The sequence below is a fragment of the Erythranthe guttata genome, chromosome 2, assembly GCF_056151865.1.
Source record: "Erythranthe guttata isolate IM_541 chromosome 2, IM_541, whole genome shotgun sequence".
Taxonomy (NCBI): domain Eukaryota; kingdom Viridiplantae; phylum Streptophyta; class Magnoliopsida; order Lamiales; family Phrymaceae; genus Erythranthe; species Erythranthe guttata.
In genome coordinates, this window is record NC_142534.1 from 4,848,562 (window position 1) to 4,874,355 (window position 25,794).

The 25,794-nt window shown below is 29.4% G+C and overlaps 2 protein-coding genes across 2 annotated transcripts; one reads left to right on the plus strand and one right to left on the minus strand.

Moving 5' to 3' along the window:
- Nucleotides 1-425: 425 nt before the first annotated feature.
- Nucleotides 426-839, minus strand: LOC148772167 (uncharacterized). The gene has a single exon (XM_088814868.1). The coding sequence runs from the start codon at nt 837-839 to the stop codon at nt 426-428; it is 414 nt and encodes a 137-aa protein (XP_088670994.1).
- Nucleotides 840-4,922: 4,083 nt separating this feature from the next.
- LOC105978118 (protein ULTRAPETALA 1) lies at nt 4,923-6,602 on the plus strand. Its single transcript, XM_088814869.1, has 3 exons — nt 4,923-5,100; nt 5,711-6,020; nt 6,274-6,602. The coding sequence occupies exons 1-3, from the start codon at nt 4,923-4,925 to the stop codon at nt 6,440-6,442; spliced, it is 657 nt and encodes a 218-aa protein (XP_088670995.1). The 3' UTR covers nt 6,443-6,602.
- The last annotated feature ends 19,192 nt before the right edge of the window (nt 6,603-25,794 follow it).

A 25,794-nucleotide genomic window follows, 5' to 3' on the forward strand; every position in this document is an offset into this window, starting at 1 on the left:
CACATCCCTTTTCATTCGTCCGTGTGCCCCCTCCACCCTACTACAAGTGTACGTTCCAAAATGAGTACACTTATTTGTCCACACCGATGCAAGTCTCTCCTTGTACGGATCCAACCATGAATTAGCTACATATGTTATAGCCGGCGGATAACCGACAAATGTTCTTTTCATTGACTCCCAATCCTCATTGAACTCCTCTATAGTATTTCTTTCAATGAGAGCCTAAAAAGCCGACTGAAATTGCTTCCATTTGGTGATGGCCTTTGTGAACATTTTCTTACAATTGGCCAATATATTCTTGTTCACATGCCACCGACACAGCAAGTGATGACTCGATGGATACACATTGGCCACTGCTTTCATTAAAGCCAAATCTCGATCTGTTACAATGCAATTAGGCCGATGACAACTTGTCATGGCCTCCATCAAACAACGCAACGCCCATTCGAAATTTTCCGTCTTTTCGTGAACCAAGTATGCAAAGCAATGGAGAACGTCATGTTGGTACAAGTAAAACCGACAATCTCAAGAAATGGGAGTCCGTAACGATTGGTCTTGTACGTGCAATCGATGACGAATACGTACGGATACGACTGTGCCAACTTAATGCATTTCAGGTGGATCCAGAACATGTCGGTAATCGCATTCAACTCGTTCGATCTATGGTACGAGAGGTATTCATCTTCTTTCAACTTGGCGAACAATAATTGCAATTGAAATCTCCCAGATAATTCATTGAAATTTAACTTAGAGATAGTATTGTAAACTGTCTTCATACCAGTTACATTAGACGGGTCCTTTTCCTTCAATAATCTTAGAATTGCCCTTGGTTTCACCATTGCTTTCTTCAAAGTGTGAACAAGTGAAGTCTACTCCTTTGATAATCTTCCAGCATAAGAGTGTCTGTGCAAGTTTTCAAACAAGTTGTGGTTGTGAATACCACTATAAACATCCAATTTCCACCGAGCCTTTTCATCATCCTTGTGTTCTTTTGTCCCCTTCAATTTAAACGGACAATTGCATTTCTTTGAATCGGTGCTCCTTTTTTCCCGGTCTTTGATCATCTTCACCGGGTACCTTCTTGCCAGCGTAAAGGCCCCCACGCTCACAACGAACAATCACATACGGTGTCCTACGTTCTCTATCCCCGTCACTCGAACCCATAATCATTAACACCATTCCAATTCTTTTACATACTTCACGAACTCATGCCATTAAAGCTTCTTTTGTTGGGAATTTTTCTGACGTGGTAAATGAATGGGTGCAATCGATCTACACAAAAGTGGAGAAAATATTAGACAAGTAAATTTAATTTGCAACAGGGAAAAATCGACATCTAAGTGTTGAATTCGTCCCCTATTTTCGACACTTAGGTGTCGAAAATAATCGACAAATTCGACGGGTAACTGTCGAATTTCACCGCTATTTTCGACACTTAAATGTCGAAAATGAGTATAAATTCGTCAATTACCCGTCGAAAACTATATAATATCAATTGTTATGTGTTTCGACACATACATGTCGAAAAATAAGCACAATTTCAACCTGTATGTGTCGAAAGTTGATGGCGGATTTAAAAAAAAAAGAATCAAAGTCGATGTTTTAGCTCAAAAATACATGGATACATACCTTAATGGTTCTCCTTGCTCGCAAACTACCATTCTATTGTCATTTGACGCCATTTTGCAAGTTGTGTAAGGTTTTGATTTCTTTAGTTTTGAGGTTTTTTAGGAGGGTTTTTGGGGGAGGGAGAAGAAGGAGGTGAAGGAGGTGAGGGGTTTGTGAGTGAGGAGAGAAATGGGTGTTGAGGGTTTTTGATTATTTGGTATTTAAGAAAGAAAAATAATATTTGTAATATTTTTATTTAGTTTTGATTTTTATTAAGGGTATTAAAGTAATTTACTATTAATTATTTATTATTTATTTTTTTGGTATTCAAGTAAGCAAAAGTTAAGATTTGTTATATTCATCCCCTAGTTTTATATGAGAAAGTTAATATGTGTTTGCTTAATTTTTCAATATTAATATTTTCATGACACATATTTCCAAATTAGCACAACTTGCAGTTGACAGTAAGTAAATTAAATGTATAAGATTGTAACTTTTATATATTTAAGTAATTTAATTTCAATATTAATTACGACCAACTAGGGTCACATGCATCATCCTAAACTATATAGTTAATTTAGAATACATATCAAATAGATATGTTTAAATGCTGGGCGAAATGAGTTGACCATTTGAAGCGCAAGAGATTAATTTAGCAAATGTAAAAAGATTCATGGATTATATACTTAATTCAAAGGATTAAGGACAAGACAAAATTAAATAATAGCAATTAACTAAACCTCACCTCTATGTAATTTTATTGACAATAAGAATAATAGTGTTTTTGGTTTCGATAAAAGTCCGTCTTCCGTAATTTTTACAAACATTACTGATAACACTGCAGGTGCTTATGTGCCATAAATCGCAATACAATGACGATTTTTAGAAGTTCGCTGCCAATTAAAAAAAAAAACTTTCAATTTTCACTCAATTTTCAAAAGTCGATTGTCAATTTTAAGAAATTCGTTGTTAACTTCCAAAATTTCACTGCCATTTAATAAGTTTACTATCATATTTTGTTAAGATACTCAATTTTGAGAAGTACACTCTCAGATTTTCATAAATTTTCATAAGTTTGTTGGCATAGTATTTGGTGAAATCCAAAACAAATAAAAACTAAACCCTATGCCTAATAAAAACTTTGAAAATCCTATTAAAACTTGAATTAAAAAAAAAAAACCTTATTACGATTTTAAAATTTCTAAAATTAGGAAAATATTTCTGGGGAGTACTAAACAATATCGAATCGCCAAAAAATGAGTTTAGCCATCCAACATTTCTGCTTCAAAATTTTTTTTGACCCCTTGAGTTATAAGGACAAAATCATGGATAATATAGTTGCAAAGTTACAATCAATGTTAAAAGACTAACCAAATAATTTTAGACAAAAGTGTGTTGTATATATTGAATTATTGGCTCAACAAATGTCTAAATGCAGTAATCAAGAATATATAATTTAAGTAAACTTCCAACAGTTATACATTAGAACCTCGATAAATTAATAACCTCGCTTAAATAATATTTTTTTGTGGTCATGACTCGGTAAAAACCTACTAAATTATTAGTTCGAATATGTTATTTCGCTAAATTAATTAAATTTTGCTAATTCTATTAATTTACAGAGGTTTAAAAGATAATAACTAGAAATTCACAAAATAACTCTAAAACTAGTTAAATATTAGAGTTCACGAATTTGATGTCACATGACTAATGGGCTAAGGCCCAAACAAGACTCAAAATTTAAACATAAAAGACCATCAAAATAATATATTGAAGAGATGTATATATGAAGAAATTTTATACCACAACATAGAGCGTAGGTCTTTTGACTTTTATTTGATTTTTTGCGAAAAAACGTAAACTTTTGGAGTTATGATCGTCCATGTCGACAATTGTTGTTTTGTTGACAATTTCATTGGAAAAACCGAGAAAATGGCAACTTTACAATTTAACCAAAATAGAGTTTTACATTCAAGATTTTGCATGTGTACCCATAAACTTTAAAACTTGTATGAACCTAAATAATTCCTTCATTTTATTAATTATATGATTTTACAATAATGGTAACAATTTTTTTTAAATAAATAAATAAATAAAATTTAAGTTTAAACCGTTGTGACTGCAAGAACGAAAAGACGTACTTTTTTTTTTGCGATCCGTAAGATGTATTCTCCATAAATACATAATTACCTATACACGTTATGTATTTATTTCATTATACCGTTAAAAATAACATGGAAATATTTAATAATTGTTATTTTCAAATTTTAACGAGAAATTTACTGCGAATCTTGAAAATAAAAAACGAAAATTAATTGTATTCCGTGTTTTGCTACTCTATATATATCTATAAACATAGCGCGGACAATATCACGGTCATTGAAGTATTCGAAAAGAATTCAAAAACAAATTTCAAAATCCAAGGTTAGTTTTTCTCTCCTTATTTTCTGAGGCAAGTAGAACATCATCTTCGAGTTCTTTTGCATCTATTTGAAAGTAAAGGTTAAATACATTATATTTTCATGATTTATCAATATTCATTTTTCTATTTATAATGTGTTTGTTATTAATATATAAATCGATAAAGTTGTTTAAGAAAATCATAAAAAGAAGTTGAATTTATTCATAAAACTATATATATATATATATATATATATATATATATATATATATATATATATATATATATATATATATATATATATATATGTCATAAAAAAATTCCGAAGAATACTACAATAGCATAGCATGGTATGATAATGTTTTTTGCTGATTATTTACATAATGTTATTTATTCGTATATTGTTATTTTTCGTGTTTATATATTCATATATCAGCAATTTTTTTTATATTCATATTAGTTAATCATAGATAATTACATGTATCAAAAGTTAAGGTCATAACAAATTTTATCGTTCCTTGTAAATATAATTATATTACTAGTATGACAACAATGTATGTTATAAGTATAACTTGAATTCTATTAATTGTTGCAATTAGGAAAATTTAATATAGATTTTTCTTAAAGAGCTTTAAGTTATATTTAAATTTTTACTTACATTTCATGATAATATTCTTATTAACCTAAATACAATAACTTGTTGAAATAAATGTCTAAGTGCATTGTAAAATTCATTTTTTTTTTTTGTTTAATTAATTCTTAATATTATGAAAAAAGGATTGATAACGTAACTACATGGAGTTCAATAGATGTGGAGGATTATGATTATTCTAATATAATGGTACTAATCAAATATGTTTATTACTAAATTTTTCTTTAACATTGTTAAAGAGCTTCATCAAAATAATTAAACATGTACAAGGAAGAAGAATTAGCCAATTTTTACGGAGTCTTGCAAAACACTCAAGAGTTCTTAGAGATTGATTGTGGTTGCACAAATCCCCGATATGGAGACACACCTGGAAAACTCCGAATTTATGTTGAAGGGAAACTCGAGATCGACTGCACTTGTAGGGATGATTGTACTAAAGGTAAATATATATGTATTTAATTTCTTGTTTTAATACTTATCTATTTATTGGCGCTTTCTATATACATAACTTATCAAATTATGTGCATAATAGTCACCATATTTTCTACATATGAAAATGATTTTAATTAAACTAATATTTTGCCAACCACATCAATTTTTAGGGATGATTTTTCTAAAGGTAAATATATATGTATTTAATTTATTGTTTTAATACTTATCTATTTATTGGCGCTTTCTATATACATAACTTATCAAATTATGTGCATAATAGTCATCATATTTTCTCTACATGAAAATGATTTTAATTAAACTAATATTTTGCCAATAACAACAATTTTTAGGGATGATTGTTCTAAAGGTAAATATATATGTATTTAATTTCTTGTTTTAATACTTATCTATTAATTGGCGCTTTCTATATTACATAACTTATCGAATTATGTGCATAATAGTCACCATATTTTCTCCACAGGAAAATGATTTTAATTAGACTAATATTTTGCCAACAACATCAATTTTTATTGTTATTTTACATAGTGCTAAATTAAATAAATTTATGTTAACGATGGCTTTAATTGAATGATCATTATTTTATTTTTATGTCATAGTTAATATATCTCCAATTGAGTTTGCAAAACACGCTGGAAGAACTAACGCCCACAACAATTGGAAGAGTCAGATTTGGGTATTCCGCCACGATGGACACAAACTTGCTCTATGGAAGACTTGTTTGTTAAAGTATTATACACATACTTTTCAAAGACCTCTACGCCAAGTAACTCATCGAGATGAATTTGTACGTTGTTCTCAATGTGGTAAAGATCGTAGATTTAGTGTTCGGAGTAAAGAGGCTTGCAGGATCTACCATAATGCTCTCGTCAATAATAACTGGGAATGTTCAGACATGCCGAACCACTCGTAAGTATATATAACCATCATTATCATCAACTATTTACGTATACAAATAATATGCACATTAAAATTGTTAGAATTTGCATACGAACTATATTATTTGCTATAATTAAGTCATCTGCTCAATCCTACATTATTCAATGGTTGTCTTTATTATTCGATGAAATTTAGAATATATTGTTTGCAAACATTAAAAAAAGATGAAAAATAATATGAAAATCGTAATTTCTGATAATTTTTTTATTATTCAAATGTCCAGATTAATGTGCAATGATGCTGAGGAGAGAAGAAGTCGAAAAGTTTGTAGAGGTTGTCCTAGAGATCCAAAATGCGAGGGTTGCGAGAAATGTGTGTGTTTCGGTTGCGATGAGTGCCGGTTTGATGATTGCAGTTGTCAGACATGTGTACAATATATCATAAACCTGTGAAATATCTCGTTATTGTTGTTTGAATAAAAATAAGATCTCATAAAGATCGAAATACACAACGAATTTTTCTCAACTTTAGTTTTACCAATTTACTAGTTGTTCTATTTAGGTTGAAAACTATTACTCAAACATAGTTTTTCTTTCAAAAAGTTTTGCAAACTTATCTATATATTATATAAATCAATTAATAAAATATATGATATATTATTACCAAATGCATTTTGAGATTAAGAGGGTGTTTGGCTAAGCTTATAAGATGTTAAAAGGAGCTTATAAGATGTTTTGGAGCTTATAAGCTCTTCCAAAGTGTTTGGTATTTTTTTTTAAAAAGATCTTAATTTTTAAAAAAATAAGTTGGCAAATAAGATCTTTTTAATTAAGTACATCTACCCCTCCTTTTTATTTAAGATCTTATAATGTATAAAAATATTAAATAAGCTCATTATCCAAATACTCTAAAAAATAATCCTAAAAATAAGATGTAACAGCTTATCAGATCAAAAAACATCTTATCAGACGTAAGAGCTTATCAGCTGTTTAAAATAAGTTTAGCCAAACACCCTCTAAGAGTGCAACACTGAATAAAGTTAATCATTATCATCTATATATATAAAAGAAATGTTTGCCCCGAATCTCTAAATTAAAACCAATTTTTTTTATAAATACTTTTGTGAAATATTGCTTTTTTTATTCTTTTTTTTTATAGCACATTCAAAATTATTTATTTTATTTTTCCTTTTTTATAGAACACGTTTCGGTTTTTTTAATTGTTTTCTTTTTCTTTTTTTCCTTTTTTATAGAACACGTTTCGGTTTTTTTTAATTGTTTTCTTTTTCTTTTTTTCTTCTTCCTCTTTTTTTTTTTTTTTTTTTTTTTTCTATCATTCCCCCTCTAAACATGGTTAATTTTTTTTTCACATTTTTTATTTTTAAATATTTTTTTTTTCTTTTTTTTTTCTCTTCGAGCACTAAATTTTCTCTCATTTTTTATAGGACACATATTTTTTAATTATTTTTTTTATTTTTTCTTTTTTTTTTCTTTCCTTCCCCACTAAACACAATCAACTTTGAATTTTTTTTAAACGTTTGCTTTTTCTTTTTAATTATATTTTTTTTTCTTTTTTTTCTTTTTCCTTTCGAGTACTAACTTTTTTTCTCTTTTTTTAGCACAGGTATGTGTAATAAATTTTAGAGTAAAAAGCAGTTTACCCCCTAAACTAAGACCTGTTTTGCGCTTTACCCCCCTAACAATTTTTTTTTGCACGTTTTTACCTAAACTCGATTTTTTGTTGCACGGTGCCCTAAAAGTAGTATTTTCAGGTAATTTTCACCGGAATGTTGTGCACGTGCCATTCATGTGAGATTAACAGGGGCAAAATTGTATTTGCCTTTCTTTTTTTTCTTTTTTTTTATTTTTCCTTTTTTCTCTTCCATTTAATTTTCCCCATCTGCCTTCTTTCTCAACTCATCTGTTCGTGAAACAGAGTGCAGAAACACAAAACGCAGAATAACAAAATCCTCGAAAAACCTCCAAAATAAAACATAAAAAGAATAAGAAAAGGAACAAAAAATTGAGAGCAGAAGCAAACCTTAATCTCCCCTTAATTATCAGACACCAGTACTCAAATTGTGTTTTACTTACATCAGCATGTGGGTACTTTAGAGAGAGAGAGGAGAGAAGGGAACAGGAAAAAAAATCAAGAAAATTACAGAGATTAATGTTGCTGCTTCAATTGGTGCTACAACAAAACTAGTTTCTCTCGCATCATCATCGTTAAAAGTTGTTCTTCCCCGATTTGCGAGATCGAGAAATGGACGCGAATTTATAATACACCCACTTTTGGCTACAAATAATATTATTTTCCGGCACCGAATTAATATGCGTCGGAATCACACCGTCTTGTTGGAGGAATAAAAAATAATCAAAAGGTCGATTCTCAACGTCGTTGCCTGTACAACAATCTTGAGAGAAACCCACAAGATTTACTCGCTTCTCTCTCTATGACAATTTGGGTAATAATTTCTTCCTGCGATAGGTGATGAAATGATGGGATAAAGAAGTTGGGGTAAGAATCGATAACCGATGAAAGGATGGGGAAGAAGAATAATGAGGGGAAAAGAATTTCAATGAATTTGATAAAGAGAGGCACGCAGATAACAAAAGGAAAAAAGAAAAAAAGAAAAAAGAAACAGAAAAATAGGCAGAAAAGATGTAAAAAAAAAAAGAGAAAATTAAATCTAGTCAAGAATGTAGGAGAAAGACAATATTACCCCTGTCAATCTCATGTGTGGTGCACGTGCTCGGGTTTCCGGTGAATTTTGCCGGAAAATGGCAATTTTTAGGCATTATGCAACAAAATAGCGAGTTTAGGTAAAAACGTGCAAATTTTTTTTGTTTGGGTGGCAAAGTGCAAAACGGGCCTTACTTTAGGGGGTAAACTGCTTTTTACTCTAAATTTTATTGTTAAAATAGATATAGCTTATGATTGCAACTAGTGGAATTTTTACATTTTCAGTGTTCCATTGTTTTGCTATTTTACATTTCATATATGTTTACTAATTTCTAATTTTGCTTATCTTATATTTTTTTTCAATATCCGCCCGTGCAACGGACAAGACAAAATACTAGTTATTAATAAAAGGAATAAAATAATTAGTACCGCATTGTATTGAGCACCATAATTTTTTGGATGTGGGCGATGAGGAAAATGGAGGAAGGAGAATAAGAGAATAAGTGAAGGAAAAGAAGGAAGAAGAATATACGAAACTAGAGGGCTTTTGAGGTATTTTAATTTGAAAAAATAATTAGGCCCTGAAAAGTCATCTTTTTATATGGCAATGTGTCAAAAAAAATGAGTTTAGGTGCGACTGTTAAACTTTTGTTTGTTTGTTTGTTAAGGTGAGAAAACGGTCCATTAAACAAAAAAAATTAGTAGGGGAAGTTAAAAAATGACTAATTGGAAAAAATAATATTAATATTTTTATTTTAGGACTTCGAAGATATAATAGTAAGTTTTGGGACTTTTTGGTGATAAGAGCTTTAAGTAGGATTTGTTGATATTCTTCTCTTTCCTTTAACAAAGTATGGGGGTTTCCCCCAAAGTTCTTTTTTCCCCCAAATTGATATTTTTTTAGATTTTTTTTCCTCTGGCCGTTCCAGCCCGTTCCGGTCGCGACATGATTATTCTATGGTCACGTCTCGGTTGTCCCGCCGTTATCCCGGTGTTCTTGCGCGTCACTCAGTAAAAATTGTTTTTATTAGGAATTCCGGAACGGAGGACAACGTTTCGGCCGTTCCAACACAGTTCCGGCGAACCCTGCTCTAGATAGAATTATTATACATAGAGATGAGTTTAGGTCCCCTAATAATAAAAAAATTATACAATATTAAGGTATTATATATTTAAGGGAATATTAGCAATAACCCCCTCACTTGGGGAAATGATGTGAGGTAGACCCTCCTCTAAATAATAATTTGAGAGAACCCCTTTAGATGTTAGGATGACTAATTAAGAGAAGTAAACTACCGATATTACCCCTACTGATTTATAATTGTCTTAACCCTACTTCCTCACTTCTTACGCCGTTCTCTGCTCTCTCTCTCTCTCTCTCTCTTCTCTCGATCAGAAAATCATTCCCTCTCTCCACATCTCTTCTCTCTGTCTTCTCAACAGATCAATGTTGGATTATGTGGGTCGACAGCTAGGGCTAAGCTCGCACAATTGCCGATGCGAGGGAGACGACTTTTCGCCGCCTGTTACCGGAATAATTGCGAGAAAGATGGCTTTTCGTCGATTGTTGCCGGAGTCGTGGTTTCGATTTCTCTCTTTCATCGCTCTCTCCTCTACTATTCTTTTCGATGAAATCGTGAAAGGAATATATTGCTACTAGTTTTCGTGATTGATCTGTTGTAGTAGCTCCCAACACTTCAATTTTGTGTTTTTCTTCTCCATCTCGATGGAATTGTGTTTTTTTTCTTTTTGTGTGTATTTGTTCGATTAGTCAATTGATGATTTGAAAGGAAACTTCGATTGCTTTGTTAAGTTGGTATCACAAATTTTGTTTTGGGCGGTGGTTATGGTCGCCGCGACGGCGTGGTGACGTCAGGGAGGCGGATTTAGGGTTTTTTGGTGGATTGGGTTGAGGACGACGCGTGTAAAGAATTTCGCGCACGCTGAAACCTCAATCCACTATGTACATGTTCATAGTCGATTAAGCTAATCGACTATGCTCTAGCCGTCGATTAAGATTGATCGACTCCAATTTTATTATTTTTTTTTTGAATTTTTTGTTTATTGATTTCAATTGTATAAATCATTTATAGTGTTTGTATATTTTTTATTTTTGTAATATATAGTTGATTTTGCATTTTTTCGCAGTTGTGATTTGTTATTTTTAGTAGCAGCTTCTTAATCGACTATGTTTCACATCATAGTCGACTAATATGCTTGATTGACTCCAATTTTTATTTTTCTTTTGAATTATTTGTTTATTGATTACAATTGTATAAATCAATTATAATGTTTGTATATTGTTTGTTTTTGTAAAATATAGTTGAGTTTGCATTTTATTTTTAGTAGTCCGTTCCTGAATCGACTATAGTTCATCATAATCGATTTAATATGTTTCATAGTCGATTAACACCCCTGATAATTAACACCCGTGATAAAGAAAAAAAGTTAAAAAAACAAAAAAAAATTTGTAAAAATTTTAAAATAAAATAAAATAATGATAATAATAATAATAAATTAATAATAATAATAATAAAACAATAATAATATAATATAAAATAAAACAAAATAAAAAGAAAAAAGAGAGAAAGACACGGCTATGGGTCATGGATATAGTGCGCTGGTGGGTCATGGATATAGTGGGCTGATGGGTCATGACTCATGAGGATGTGTAAGGTCGAGGGACATAAGAGGAAAAATGGGTGGCCGAAATTTTGGAAGGGGTTTTTCTCAAATGGTGCAAAATAATTTGGACATTCCTCTATTAAAAGAAGTATTGAAGAGGTTGCCCGCATGAGTGTAGCTCAACTGGTTCTGGAGATGGTAAGTTGGTGCAAGGGTGCAAGTATTGAAGAGGTTATATCAAAGAGCTCCTATATTTAATTCACCAAATTTATATCATTTAGCCCACCCACCAATCACGAATAATAAATGAAAATTCAAAAGTGAAATTTGTAGCTCACAAGTAGTTTAAATGGTCAATTATATTACATGTAATTTTTATGTTCTTTACATGATTATATTTTGAAATATAACTTTGAAGAGTTTAATTTATGTTATTTTAATATTATAAATATATTCTTATGTATAATATATGTTAGGCTGCAGCTATATGCAATACTCATTCCACTTGTGCAAGACCAAATTAAAGAAAGATTCCAAAAGATTCTATTTTATTAAGATGGAATGACAAGTATGCCCATAAATTAAATTGGCTTTTTTTCTCATGTAAGACCAAATACAAATAATGAGAAAAAAATAAAAATCAACACCAAGGTGTCGAAAAACTATGCTACAAATCGACACTTAAGCGTCGAATTTCATAGGTAAAAATCGACATTGACATGTCGAATTTATAGCACAAATTCAAATGTCGAATTTTATACCTCAAAATCGACATCTACATGTCGAATTTTATACCTCAAAATCGACATCTAAATGTCGATTTTTACCTGTAAAATTCGACATGTACATGTCGAATTCGTTTGCGCGGGATTTTTTTTGGAAAATCAATATTCTAGCTAAAAAAACCCATAAATGCATACATTCTTGGGTTCTTCCATCGTAGAATCTTCTGTTGTGATGTCTTCTGACTCCATACTTGCCATCTTTGTAAGATTTGTTGAGTTTTGATGATTTTGAATTTCTAGGTTATGTGGGTTAATGGAGGAGGAATGAGAAAGGTCTTGTGGATTTTGGAGGATGGAGAAGATGAGAGTTGGTCTTGTAGTTTTGTGGTCTTGTGATAGGGTTTTTTGTGTTTTTGAATTTTTGGTCTTGCATATTTGGAATTTTTTATTTTTTTAATAAATAAGAGTATTATAGTATTTATACATTGAAAATTTTACTTTGGTCTTGCACAAGTGGAATTAGTCTTGCATATAGCCGCAGCCTATATGTTATCTTATAGCCCACTCTCATAAAAATTATGGTTCTACTCTGAATTTGCATAATAAAGAATCCAAATATAAGATTATCGGGTAAAATGTAAAATCATCCCTAAAGTTTGCACTCAAATTCAAATTCATTCATGAGGTTTTAATTGACTTCAATATCATCCTTCCTTGCCTCATTTTACCGGTAAATTTGGGAAGAAATAAGTAAATACCAAAACTACCCTTTATTAGAAGGTGACTTTAATTTGGTGGAAATAAATAGTTTGAAAAACTAGTTGTTGGAAAAAAATTTATGTTAGGAAAAAAATTAGTTTCTACAAATATGAACACAAACAATCCATAGAAAAACATTATACATTCATCGAGAGGCATAACCATAAATATTTTATTGTGGGGGCCGAGATTAGAATAATAAAACTAAATATTTGTAGGGTTCAGAGATGGAGCCCCAATCTTTTTTAAAATTTGTCATATAAAATACCATAAAATGTAAACATTTATGAAATTTGATTAAAATAGTATATATTTAAAAACAAAATATTGAAACTTTTTTTTTTTTTTTTTTGAGAGTGAAACTCTTTTTATTATGTTAATTATTAGGGGTTATTTTACATACCCCCTAGCCACCAAATAAACTAGGTATAAACCCAAGTTCAAATCATCCTTTGACATTCCCCCTGAAGAAGGGAAAGTACTATATTACCCTTATATGCAATTTTCGGCCAAACTGCATTCAGCATTTCTGGTACTGTATTTATCATTTTCGCTGATTTATTTATTATTATTTTTTTTTAATAAATAATAATAAACCTGTTTGTTAAATTTATATATATTTATTTTTTTTTAATTTTTTAATTTAAAAAAAAATTAGTTTTTTAATTTTTTATTTTTTTTAATTTTTTTAATTTTCAAAGTAATATGTTTGCTGTACTGAAAATAACTACATGTAACTATAGTACCAATTCATAGTTATGTTCGTTTTTTTTCCCCATATTTTTAGTCGATCAATTGTATACACACACGAATACTGACTTATACAAAAGAAATTCATAAACCCCAATAAAAATTTACAAATGTCAATATTTTTATTATAAATCACCTCAGAACCAAAAAAAAAAATAAAAAATGAAAATACACAAATATATGCATATATAACTACATGTTACTATATATGTATAGTAATGTATACAGTTTGTCAAACACTGCTTCACATGTGACTTCAACCAAATTTTTGACACCTTCAAGGAGAGGATCAATGGCTTTCATAAGCTGCAATTGCAAAATCAAAAAAAAAAAAAATTACTTAGTTGCAAATCAACAAAATTTGAAGAAACATCAAGACACTCAAAAATCAACAAACACTAAGAGATCGAGAGAGGTTATTGCTGGGAAATGCTACAAATTTTAAATCAAACATACAGTGAATCCTCACCCCCCCCCCCCCCCCCCCCCCCCTCGCCTCCTACCAAAACCCTAGGCGCCGCTACTAAACACTCACAGTTTCGCGCACCCACAAATGCAAAAAATTATAGAAATAAATCTGTAAACATAAAAATAAACAAAATTACCATCAAAATATAGATCTCGACGAGAGGAATCCAACGGTGGGTAGCCCGTCAAATTTCGACTGGTGGAACACAAAGAACACCTCCGGCAAGACCATCGTCGTCGAATGAAAAAAAAATTACAGAAACAGATCTGCGCTCCAAACTGAATGAAAACACCACCAAAAGAAAGAGCCCGACGAGAGGAATCCAATGGTAGTTAAACCATCGAATTCCGACCACCGGAGAAAGAGTTATGGCTCCGGGAAGCAATATCACCGGTGGGAGGTTTGTGGAGGCGGGATTTTGAATCTGGGAGAAGACGAGAGACCGAAATGTGAGTGTCTAGGGTTTAAAACTGATTTTAAAAGGGTATTATAGGTACTTCAGAGGGGCCCAGGGGGGTATGTTAAAATATTTTCGAAATTAAGGGGTTTCCCTTAGAGTGTAATCCACTTGGTAGTTAGTTTAAAATAATCCCTAATTATTATGCAATTTATGTGGGCTGTGTAAGACGAACTAGTAGAATGTGTATTAACTGAAGATGAACTGGAAAAAAATGACTGTTTACCTTTCTTTAATGATAGAAATATAGAGCCTAATTATCAAATTTATATATTAAATAATGTATAAAATTTTAGGGAAAATTTGACAAAACCCTCATTACAAAGTGTCATTATAATGAGCCCAATTTTATTTTACATGTTAAGATAAAATGGAAAACAACTTTTATTAGTTAAAACACTTAATTATCACCATTATTATACGCCTAACTAAGAAATAACATATATTTAATCTTGATATTAAAAGATATACAATTTTTCGCCGCTAATTTTTGAACCATCTTGTCATGTTAACGGTTACGAACAACTGTGGCTTCCTTAAAAAAAGATGTTTTTAGTCTTTAATACGTTTCTTCCCTTAGAACAACAATCTCTATTCTTGGGTGGACTTGGTGTAGACGGTGGACAAACGATAATTTTCGAGTGCATTTGGAGCGTGATTTTGGGGCATAATTTTTTGAAGAATTTTTCGGTGCTATTTATTAGGAGGGGATCTGCATTTATCAGCATATTTTTATTTTTTGGAATAATTAGTTGGGGCATATAATGTATTTTGAGTTGATTGAATTTAGCAAATATCAGTTACAAAAAATGGATTTGTCAAGATATCAAAATTCAATGAGGGAATTTTATCAAATAACCCATAAATTTTTAATTAAGTCCACGTCTAGAAAAAAACCATATATAAGGACAATATTGGGAGTTCGTAAAATTTCTTCTCATTTGGCCGGTGAAAAAAAATGCTTGAAGGATGAAATTGAAGTTCAATAGAACTTCAGGGATGATTTTGAAGTTGACAGCAAATCTCAGGGACGATTTTGAATTTTACCCTAAGATTATCATATATTACATTATTACTGACACTATAATTATACTTATTTTCTTTAAAGTGGACAATTTTGAACCAAATATTCCTCAGCTTGACTAATAAACCTGTCAACTTGGACTAATTATCATTGATCTAACCTATATTTATAGAGATAGAAATAGGTAGATGTACATATTTCTCTTGTAGCTAATTATTATTATTATTAATAAAAATATAAACTAGCAAAAACTCTCCTGTGAAATTATTTAAATAGCACACTCGGCTCATTTTTCAACTGAGTGTTGACTTCATATAAAAAGACACAAATATCCCGGGATTTTGCAATTAATAAATTCTTACATTTTTTTAAATATTTTAATTATTTTATTTTTGTTATATCTTAATTATAAATGTACAATGGGTCTTTAATTTATTTTTATTTTTATTATCACATAATTTTTGTATATATTTTAAATTATCTCTACATGAAAAAAAAAGTTAAATTCCATTGTTATGATTTAAAAAAATCTATATTAATTTGATTAACAAATTTTAATAATTTTTAAATTTAATTATTTACTATTTTTCAACAATATTTTAATTTCTAAACAATCAAATTAAAAGGAAAATATATATACATATAAATACAATTTTAGGGTTAATTTCGTTATTTCACGTCCAAAAACAAACTACCAGTCGCGCAACTCGCGAGTGAGCCACACTTAAGTCAATCGGGAGGGTTTTACCTTTGACTAAATTTTACAGGGAGTTGTTGCTAGTTTATTTATCACAGGGGGATTTTTGCAGTTTATTCAATTTTATTAGCATGGACTTTAATTGTAAGAGAAGAATAAAAGTTGAATATATATATGGTGAGTTTAGTAAGATGCAAGAAATACTAATTAATTAATATTGTCATTAGATTGACTTCAAAAGCAAATCTTTGATGACAGTGATTAGGACTGTGTGATGAATCGTGGCTTAATTTAATTGCATATTTATTGGTGGCATCCAGATATAATGACAGATGTGTTACATCAGATTTCTAGCTAAATCATTTTTTTTCAAATTCCTCAGAAAACTCTCATTTTCTTTTATATATATATTTTTTTATTTTCTCTGTTTTCTTGCTTTTATTTTTTGTTAATTATTGGTTGGGAATGTTGACAGCGACATTGTATCTGATCGAATTTATTAAAAAAAATAAAAAAAATCAATATATTCTTGTCAATCAAATTAATTAATTAGGAATATATTGGATATATACTTTCAAGAAGTAGGATAGTTTATAAATTAGCATTATCTTATGATGTAACCAACATAGGATTGGGGTCATGCCTAGGGGTGGTAAACGAGCTGAGTAAGTTCGCGAACTCGACGAGCCGGTTCGACAAAGGCGCAAACTCGAGCTCGAGCATCGGACGAGCTCGAACTCAAATTTAGTTGTTCGACAGCTGGCGAGCTGCCTTTTTTTTTTTTTTTTTAATTTATATATATATATATATATATATATATATATATATATATATATATATATATATATATATATATATATATATATATATATATATATATATATATATTATTGTTATTATTATTCACTAAATATTAAATAGTCTATAATAATTAATATTTATAGTATTTAAATAGAAACAAATCTAATATAAAAATTAAAAAAAAATTATAACTAGAGTTCATTATTTATTTTATAATTTTTTTTTCCAATAAATATTTTTTAATAAAAAATTAAATGATTTTAATAAAAAAATAAATAATAAAAGAAAAACAACTAAATGATTCCGAGCTCGAGCAAAAAAAAAAATGACTCGATGAGCTCGAGCTCGGCAACATGGACTCGAGCTCGGCTCGTTCACACCCCTAGTCATGTCCCCTCCAATATTTTTCCAATTTCTATTATTTTATATAAAAATCTAAAATAATTCGTTTACCACATTAACATCTCCTCTTTGATTTTTTTTAAGATTTTCGATCAAGACTTAAAATTGTGACTCCATTAGTACAAAGGAATGAAAATATGGGCCTTATTGATTATAAAATTATAATTGTGAGACTTTAGCTAATTATTTTCCTTCAGAATTTTAATATATCAAATTAGTACTATCCTTTTGGAACTGACCGGAGTGGGTATCCCATTAAATAATCATCTAGTTTTGTCTCTGTATGCAAGGTCGGCTCCAAAAATTCAATTAAATTAAATTAAAGTGATTTCTTTTATATTAAGGTGGTGTTTGCAAATGATTATTTAAAAGTATAAGTTAGTGATGGTGATTTAATTTAGTTTTAAGTGTTTATTTCTAAAAGTTGGGGGTGTTTGCAAATATTTCGGAAAATGAACTAAAATTGAAAAAGCAGGGTTAGGGGTGCTTTTAAAAAAATAGCTTAAAGTAGATTATTTTAAGAGAAGCAAAAGCAAAAGTTGATTTTGCAAACACCTAAAAACAGATTATGAGCAAAAAAAACCGCATAATCACTTTCAAAAAGCATTTGCAAACACCACCTAAATAAAAAATAAATACAAGCTACCCATTAAACTAATTCAGTTTTGAATAATAAAAATAATACTATATAAAAGTTATTAGTTTTGTATGAGAAAATTAATATAAGGGCCTTGACCTTTTATTTTGCCCATGACCTTAGTGTTTGCTTAATTTTTCTATATTAATATTCTCATGACACATATTTCCATATTATCTCAACTTGCAGCAGACAGTAAGTAAATTAAATGTATATAGATTGTAACTTTTATATATTTAATTTTATACATTTAAGTAATTTGATTTTAATATATTAATTACGATTTACGACCAACTAGGGTCACATGCATCATCCTAAACTATATAGTTAATTTAGAACAAATATCAAATATAGATATGTTTACATGCTGGCCAAAATGAGTTGACCATTTGAAGCGCAAGAGATTACTTTAGCAAATGTAAAAAGATTCATGGATTAGATACTTAATTCAAAGGATTAAGAACAAGACAAAATTAAATAATTGCAATTAACTAAACCTCACCTCTATGTAATTTTATTGACAATAAGAATAATATTGTTTTTTATTTCGATAAAAGTTCGTCGTCCGTTATTTTTACAAACATTATTACTGATAACACTGCAAATGCTTATGTGCCATAAGATTGTCGTCGTAGTCCAATGACGTTTTTTAGAAGTTCGCTGCCAATTTTCTAAAAAAATGCTTTCAATTTTCACTCAATTTTCAAAAGTCGATTGTCAATTTTAAGAATTTCGCTGTTAACTTTGAAATTTTCACTGCCATTTTATAAGTTTACTATCATATTTTGTTAAGATACTCAATTTTGAAAAATACAATATCCCATAAATTTTCATAAGTCCGTTGGCATATTATTTGGTGAAATCCAAAACAAATAAAAACTAAACCCTATGTCTAGTAAAAACTTTGAAAATCCTATTAAAACTGGAATAAAAAAAACAAAAAAGCAAAAAACCTTATTACAATTTTAAAATTTCTAAAATTAGGAAAATATTTTTGAGGAGTACTAAACAATATCGAATCACCAAAAAATGAGTTTAGCCATTCGATTTTTCCGCTTAATTTTTTTTTTTGACCCCCTTGAGTTATAAAGATAAAATCAAGAATATTATAGTTACAAAGTTACAAACATTTTTAAAAGACAAATCAAATAATTTTAGACAAAAGTGTGTGGTATATATTGAATTATTGGTTCAACAAATGCCTAAATGTAGTAATCAAGTATATTTAAGTAAAGTTCCAGTTGTTATACATTAGAACCTCGATAAATTAATAACCTCGCTTAAATAATAGTTTTTTTCTTATCCTTATTCAGTAAAAAGTCACTAAATCATTAGTTCAATTATTTAATATTTCGCTAAATTAATAGAATTTTGCTATTACAACTGTTTTAATTTACCAAGGTTTAGAAGATAATAATCACAAATAACTCTAAAAATAGTTAAATATGAGAGTTCACGAATTTGATGTCAGATGAATAATGGGCTATGGCCCAAATAAAACTCAAAATTTAAACACAAAAGACCATCAAAATAACGTAGCGTGGAGTAATGTTTTTTATTTGATTTTTTTGCCAAAAAATGTAAATCTTTGGAGTTATGATCGTCCATGTCGACCATTGTTGTTTTGTTAACAATTTCATCGAAAAAATCGAGAAAATGCCAACTTTACAATTTAACCTAAATAGAGCTTTACTTTCAAGATTTTGAAAATACACGTTGAAATTTGTATTGAGGGGTAAAAATACACAAACATAAACTCTATAAGTGTAAACATAATTGTTTCACAATACAGTAGAACCTCGATAAATTAATACTCGATAAATTAATAACCTCGATTAAACAATAGTTTCTCTCGGTCCCGCCTAGGTGAAAATGTATTAAATTATTAACTCGGTAATTTAATAATATAATTCGTTAAATTAATAAAATTTCCCTAGTCCCAACTGTATTAATTTATAGATGTTTAACTGTAAAATATTAATCGACAACAAAATACAAAAGATTGTCAAAGAAAAAGCCTAATACACGGCTAACAAATCAACAACATTTGAAAAAGATCTATAGTTGGAAACAATTCTTTTGCACGTGTAACCATAAACTTTATAACTTGTATGAACCTAAAAAGATATTTCATTTTAAATTAATTATATGATTTTCTAATACGATAACAAAAAATATTAAATCAATAAATAAATAAAATTTAAATCTAAACGTTGTGACTGCAAGAACGAAAAGACGTACTTTTTTTTTGTGATCCGTAAGATGTATTCGCCATAAATACATAACTATCTATACGCGTTATGTATTTATTTCTTTATACCGTTAAAAATTACATGGAAATATTTAGTAATTGTTTTTTTCAAATTTTAACGAGAAATTTATTGTGAATCTTGAAAATGAGAAACAAAAATTAATTGTATTCCGTGTTTTGCTACTCTATATATACATATAAACATAGCACGGACAATATCACGGTCATTGAAGTATTCGAAAATAATTCAAAAACAAATTTCAAAATCCAAGGTTAGTTTTTCTCTCCTTATTTTCCGAGGCAAGTAGAACATCATCTTCGAGTTGTTTTGCTTTTATTCGAAATTAAAGGTTAAGTACATTACATTCTCATGATTTATCAATATTCATTTTTCTATTTATAATGTGTTTGTTGTCAATGTATACATAATCGATAAAGTTGTTTAAGAAAATCATAAAAAGACGTTGAGATTATTCATATATATATATATATATATATATATATATATATATATCCATGTCATAATAAAAATTTCGAAGAATACTACAATAGCATAGCATGATATCATAATGTTTTTTGTTGATTATTTACATAATGTTATTTATTCGTATATAATTATTTTTAGTATTTATATATTCATATATAAGCAATTTTTTTTATATTCCTATTAGTTAATCATAGATAATTACATGTATCAAAAGTTAATGTCATAACTAATTTTATCCTTCCTTGTAAATATAATTATATTACTAGTATGACAATAATGGATGTTATAACTTATAAGTATAACTTGAATTTTAGTAATTGTTGCAATCAGGGAAATTTAATATAGATTTTTTTTAAAGAGCTTTAAGTTATATTTAAATTTTTACTTACATTTCATGATAATATTCTTATTAACCTAAATACAATAACTTGTTGAAATAAATGTCTAAGTGCATTGTAAAATTCATTTTTATGTCTAATTAATTCTTAATATTATTAAGAAAAGATTGATAAGTAACTACATGGAGTTCAATAGATGTGGAGGATTATGATTATTCTAATATAATGGTACTAATCAAATATATTTATTACTAAATTTTTGTTTAACATTGTTATAGAGCTTCAACAAAATAATTAAACATGTTCAAGGAAGAAGAATTAGCCACATTTTACGGAGTCTTGCAAAACACTCAAGAGTTCTTAGAGATTGATTGTGGTTGCACAAATCCCCGATATGGAGACACACCTGGAAAACTCCGAATTTATGTTGAAGGAAAACTCGAGATCGACTGCACTTGTAGGGATGATTGTACTAAAGGTAAATATATATGTATTTAATTTCTTGTTTTAATACTTATCTTTTTATTGACGCTTTCTGTATACATAACTTATCAAATTATGTGCATAATAGTCACCATATTTTCTATATATGAAAACGATTTTAATTAAACTAATATTTTGCCAACAACATTAATTTTTAGGGATGATTGTTCTGAAGGTAAATATATATGTATTTAATTTCTTGTTTTAATACTTATCCATTTATTGGCGCTTTCTATATACATAACTTATCAAATTATGTGCATAATAGTCACCATATTTTCTCCACATGAAAATGATTTAAATTAAACTAATATTTTGCCAACAACATCAATTTTTAGGGATGATTGTTCTAAAGGTAAATATATATGTATTTAATTTCTTGTTTTAATACTTATCTATTAATTGGTGTTTTCTATATTACATAATTTATCAAATTATGTGCATAATAGTCACCACATTTTCTCCACAGGAAAATGATTTTAATTAAACTAATATTTTGCCAACAACATCAATTTTTATTGTTATTTTATGTCGTGCTAAATTAAATAAATTTATATTAACGTTGGCTTTAATTGAATGATCATTATTTTATTTTTATGTCGTAGTTAATATATCTCCGATTGAGTTTGCAAAACACGCTGGAAGAACTAACGCCCACAATAGTTGGAAGAGTCAGATTTGGGTATTCCGTCATGATGGGCACAAACTTGCTCTACGGAAGACTTGTTTGTTAAAGTTCTATACACATACTTTTCAAAGACCTCTACGCCAAGTAACTCATCGAGACGAATTTGTACGTTGTTCTCAATGTGGTAAAGATCGTAGATTTAGTCTTCGGAGTAAAGAGGCTTGCAGGATCTACCATAATGCTCTTGTCAATAATAACTGGGAATGTTCAGACATGCCGAACCACCCGTAAGTATATATAACCATCATCATCATCAACTATTTACGTATACAAATAATACACACATTCAAATTGTTAGAATTTGCATAAGAACTATATTATTTGCTACAATTAAGTCATATGCTCAATCCTACATTATTCAAGGGTTGTTTTTATTATTCGATGAAATTTAGAATATATTGTTTGCAAACATTAAAAAAAAAAGATGAAAAATAATATGAAAAATTGTAATTTCTGATTATTTTTTTATTATTCAAATGTCCAGATTAATGTGCAATGATGCTGAGGAGAGAAGAAGTCGAAAAGTTTGTAGAGGTTGTCCTAGAGATTCAAAATGCGAAGGTTGCGAGAAATGTGTGTGTTTCGGTTGCGATGAGTGCCGGTTTGATGATTGCAGTTGTCAGACATGTGTAGAATATATCATAAACCTGTGAAATATCTCGTTATTGTTGTTTGAATAAAAATAAGATCTCATAAAGATCGAAATACATAACGAGTTTTTCTCAACTTTAGTTTTACCTATTTTACTAGTTGTTCTATTTAGGTTGAAAACTATTACTCAAACATAGTTTTTCTTTCAAAAAGTTTTGCAAAATTATCTATATATTATATAAATCAATTAATAAAATATATAATATATTATTACCAAATGCATTTTGGGATTAAGAGTGCATCACTGAATAAAGTTAATCATTATCATCTGTAATATATAAAAGAAATGTTTGCGCCCGAATCTCTAAAAACATTTTTTTTATAAATATTTTTGTGAAATATTGGTTTCTTTTATTTTCTTTTTTTTTTTATAGAACATTTAAAATTATTTATTTTTTCTTCCTTTTTTATAGAACATGTTTCAGTTTTTTTTTTTATTGTTTTCTTTTTATTTTTTCCTTTTTTATAGAACACGTTTCGGTTTTTTAATTATTTTTTTTTCTTTTTTTCTTCTTCCTTTTTTATCATTTCCCACTAAACACGGTTAATTTTTTTTCAATTTTTTTTTTTAAATATTTTTTTTTCTTTTTTTTTTCTCTTCCAGCACTAAATTTTTCTCTCATTTTTTAATGGACACGTATTTTTTAATTATTTTGTTTTTCTCTTTTCTTCTCTTTTTTTCTTCCCTTCCCCACTAAACACAATCAACTTTGAATTTTTTTTAACGTTTGCTTTTTCTTTTTAATTATTATTTTTTTTTCCTTTCGAGCACTAACTTTTCTCTCTTTTTTTAGCACATGTATGTGTAATAAACTTTATTGTTAGTTATATAGATTATGATTGCAACTAGTGGAATTTTCACATTTTCGGTGTTCCATTGTTTTTGTATTGTACATTTCATATATTTTATTAATTTCTAATGTTGCTTATGATCTTATATTTTTTTTCAATATCCGCTTGTGCAATGCACGAGGCAAAATACTAGTTATTAATAAAAGGAATGAAATAATTAGTACCGCATTGTTTTGAGCACCATATCTTTTTTGGATGTGGGCGATGAAGAAAATGGAGGAAGGAGAATAAGAGAATAAGTGGAGGAAAAGAAGGAAGAAAAATATACCAAATTTGAGGTCTTTTGAGGTATTTTAATTTGAAAAGACAATTAGGTCCTGAAAAGTCATCTTTATACATGGCAATGTGTGACAAAAAAATGAGTTCAAATGCGATTGTTCAACTTTTTTTCGTTTGTTTGTTAAGGTGGGAAAACGGTCCATTAAACAAAAAAAAAAAAAAAATAGTAGGATAAGTTAAAAATGACTAATTGGAAAAATTAATATTAATATTTTTAATTTGGGACTTTCAAGATATAATAATAAGTTTTGGGACTTTTTGGTGATAAGAGCTTTAAGTAGGACTCGTTGGTATTCTTCTCTTTCCTTTAACCAAGTGTGGGGGCTTCCCCAAATTGATATTTTTTCAGATTTTTTTCAGCCTGGCCGTTCCAACCCGTTCCGGTCGCGACATGACCATTCTGAGGCCACGTCTCGCTTGTCCCGCCGTTATCCCGGTGTTCTAGCGCGTCATTGAGTAAAAATCGTTTTTATTAGGGGTTCCGAAACGAAGGGCAACGTTCCGGCCGTTCCAACACCGTTCCGGCGAACCCTGCTCTAAATAGAATTACTATACATAGAGATGAGTTTAGGTCCCCTAATAATAAAAAAATTCATTCAAAAAATGCCCCTCCACTCACAAATTCGAAATTGTATCGGATTGTAAATATTCTATGATGTACTATGGTGTACTATGGTATTATTTAACATATTTAATTTGCATTTAGCATTTTTGTTATTTTATTTTTTACGCGGAATACGTTTCTCTAATCTATTTTTTTTCTACATAATATCGAAAATGATGATTTTTTTAATTTTTTTTCCGGTCGTAATCATCTGCAGACACCCATAGTTTCGTTTTTGTCAAATAATACAACAGAGTTTAAAGAATACTATGGTATGCTATGGTACACTATGGTATAATACGGTATACTATGGTGTACTATTCAACAAAACTCAGTGCAAAAATAAAAAAAATAAAATCTCAAATATGCACAACACAGAAATAAAACTTACAGATAATAATACACAACACAGATGATGCTGAGAGGAGTTCTTGTAGCAAAACCAGCCCTATAATTATGACTTCTACTGATTGGAAGGTGAACATAAACTTCATGCACATCTTGTTTATAAACCTCTCCCCTGTCTCTATGTATCGCATAGCACACGTACACCGTCTCTATAACATTGTCTAGTACGTGAACGAAGTATCCCAAAATCACTATCAGCAATACCCACGCCATTACTGCCACAAAATACGCATCGTCGCCGAGATTAACCACTGCTTTTAGAACAACGCATACCTGCATATTACGAAAATAGAAACTTAACTAAAAAAAAATCGATTATAGGTAAGTAAAAAGCAAGAAAAGAAACAGATAGTACATACCCTCCATATTTTCGATTAAAATCCGGGTCCATATTTTAGTTTTTTTAAATCATGGACTTGAAACGTAAATCACAATTTCCAAACAAGGCGCAAATCTAATCAGAATTACCAAACAAGGCCTACAAGTGTATATAAAACTTACTAGTACAACATAAATAACTGATAACACGAGCACAATTCCAGTGAGTATACGCTGCCAAATCCTACCTGCAAAAATCTAGTCGTTCACCAATCCTAGCCTTCAACCAAATTAAACCCTAACCATCGACCAAATTAAACTCTAGCCGTCATAGCCGTCGACCAAATAAACCCTACCCTACATTCAAAAATCTAATCGTCCACCAACCCTAGCCGCCGAGCAAATTAAACCCTAACC

Coding starts and splice junctions, on each gene's coding strand:
- LOC148772167 (XM_088814868.1), bottom strand. CDS start 839: ATGGTGAAACCAAGGGCAATTCTAAGATTATTGAAGGAAAAGGACCCG.
- LOC105978118 (XM_088814869.1), top strand. CDS start 4,923: ATGTACAAGGAAGAAGAATTAGCCAATTTTTACGGAGTCTTGCAAAAC. Junction 5,101..5,710: donor TAGGGATGATTGTACTAAAG/GTAAATATATAT, acceptor TTTATGTCATAG/TTAATATATCTCCAATTGAG. Junction 6,021..6,273: donor TCAGACATGCCGAACCACTC/GTAAGTATATAT, acceptor TCAAATGTCCAG/ATTAATGTGCAATGATGCTG.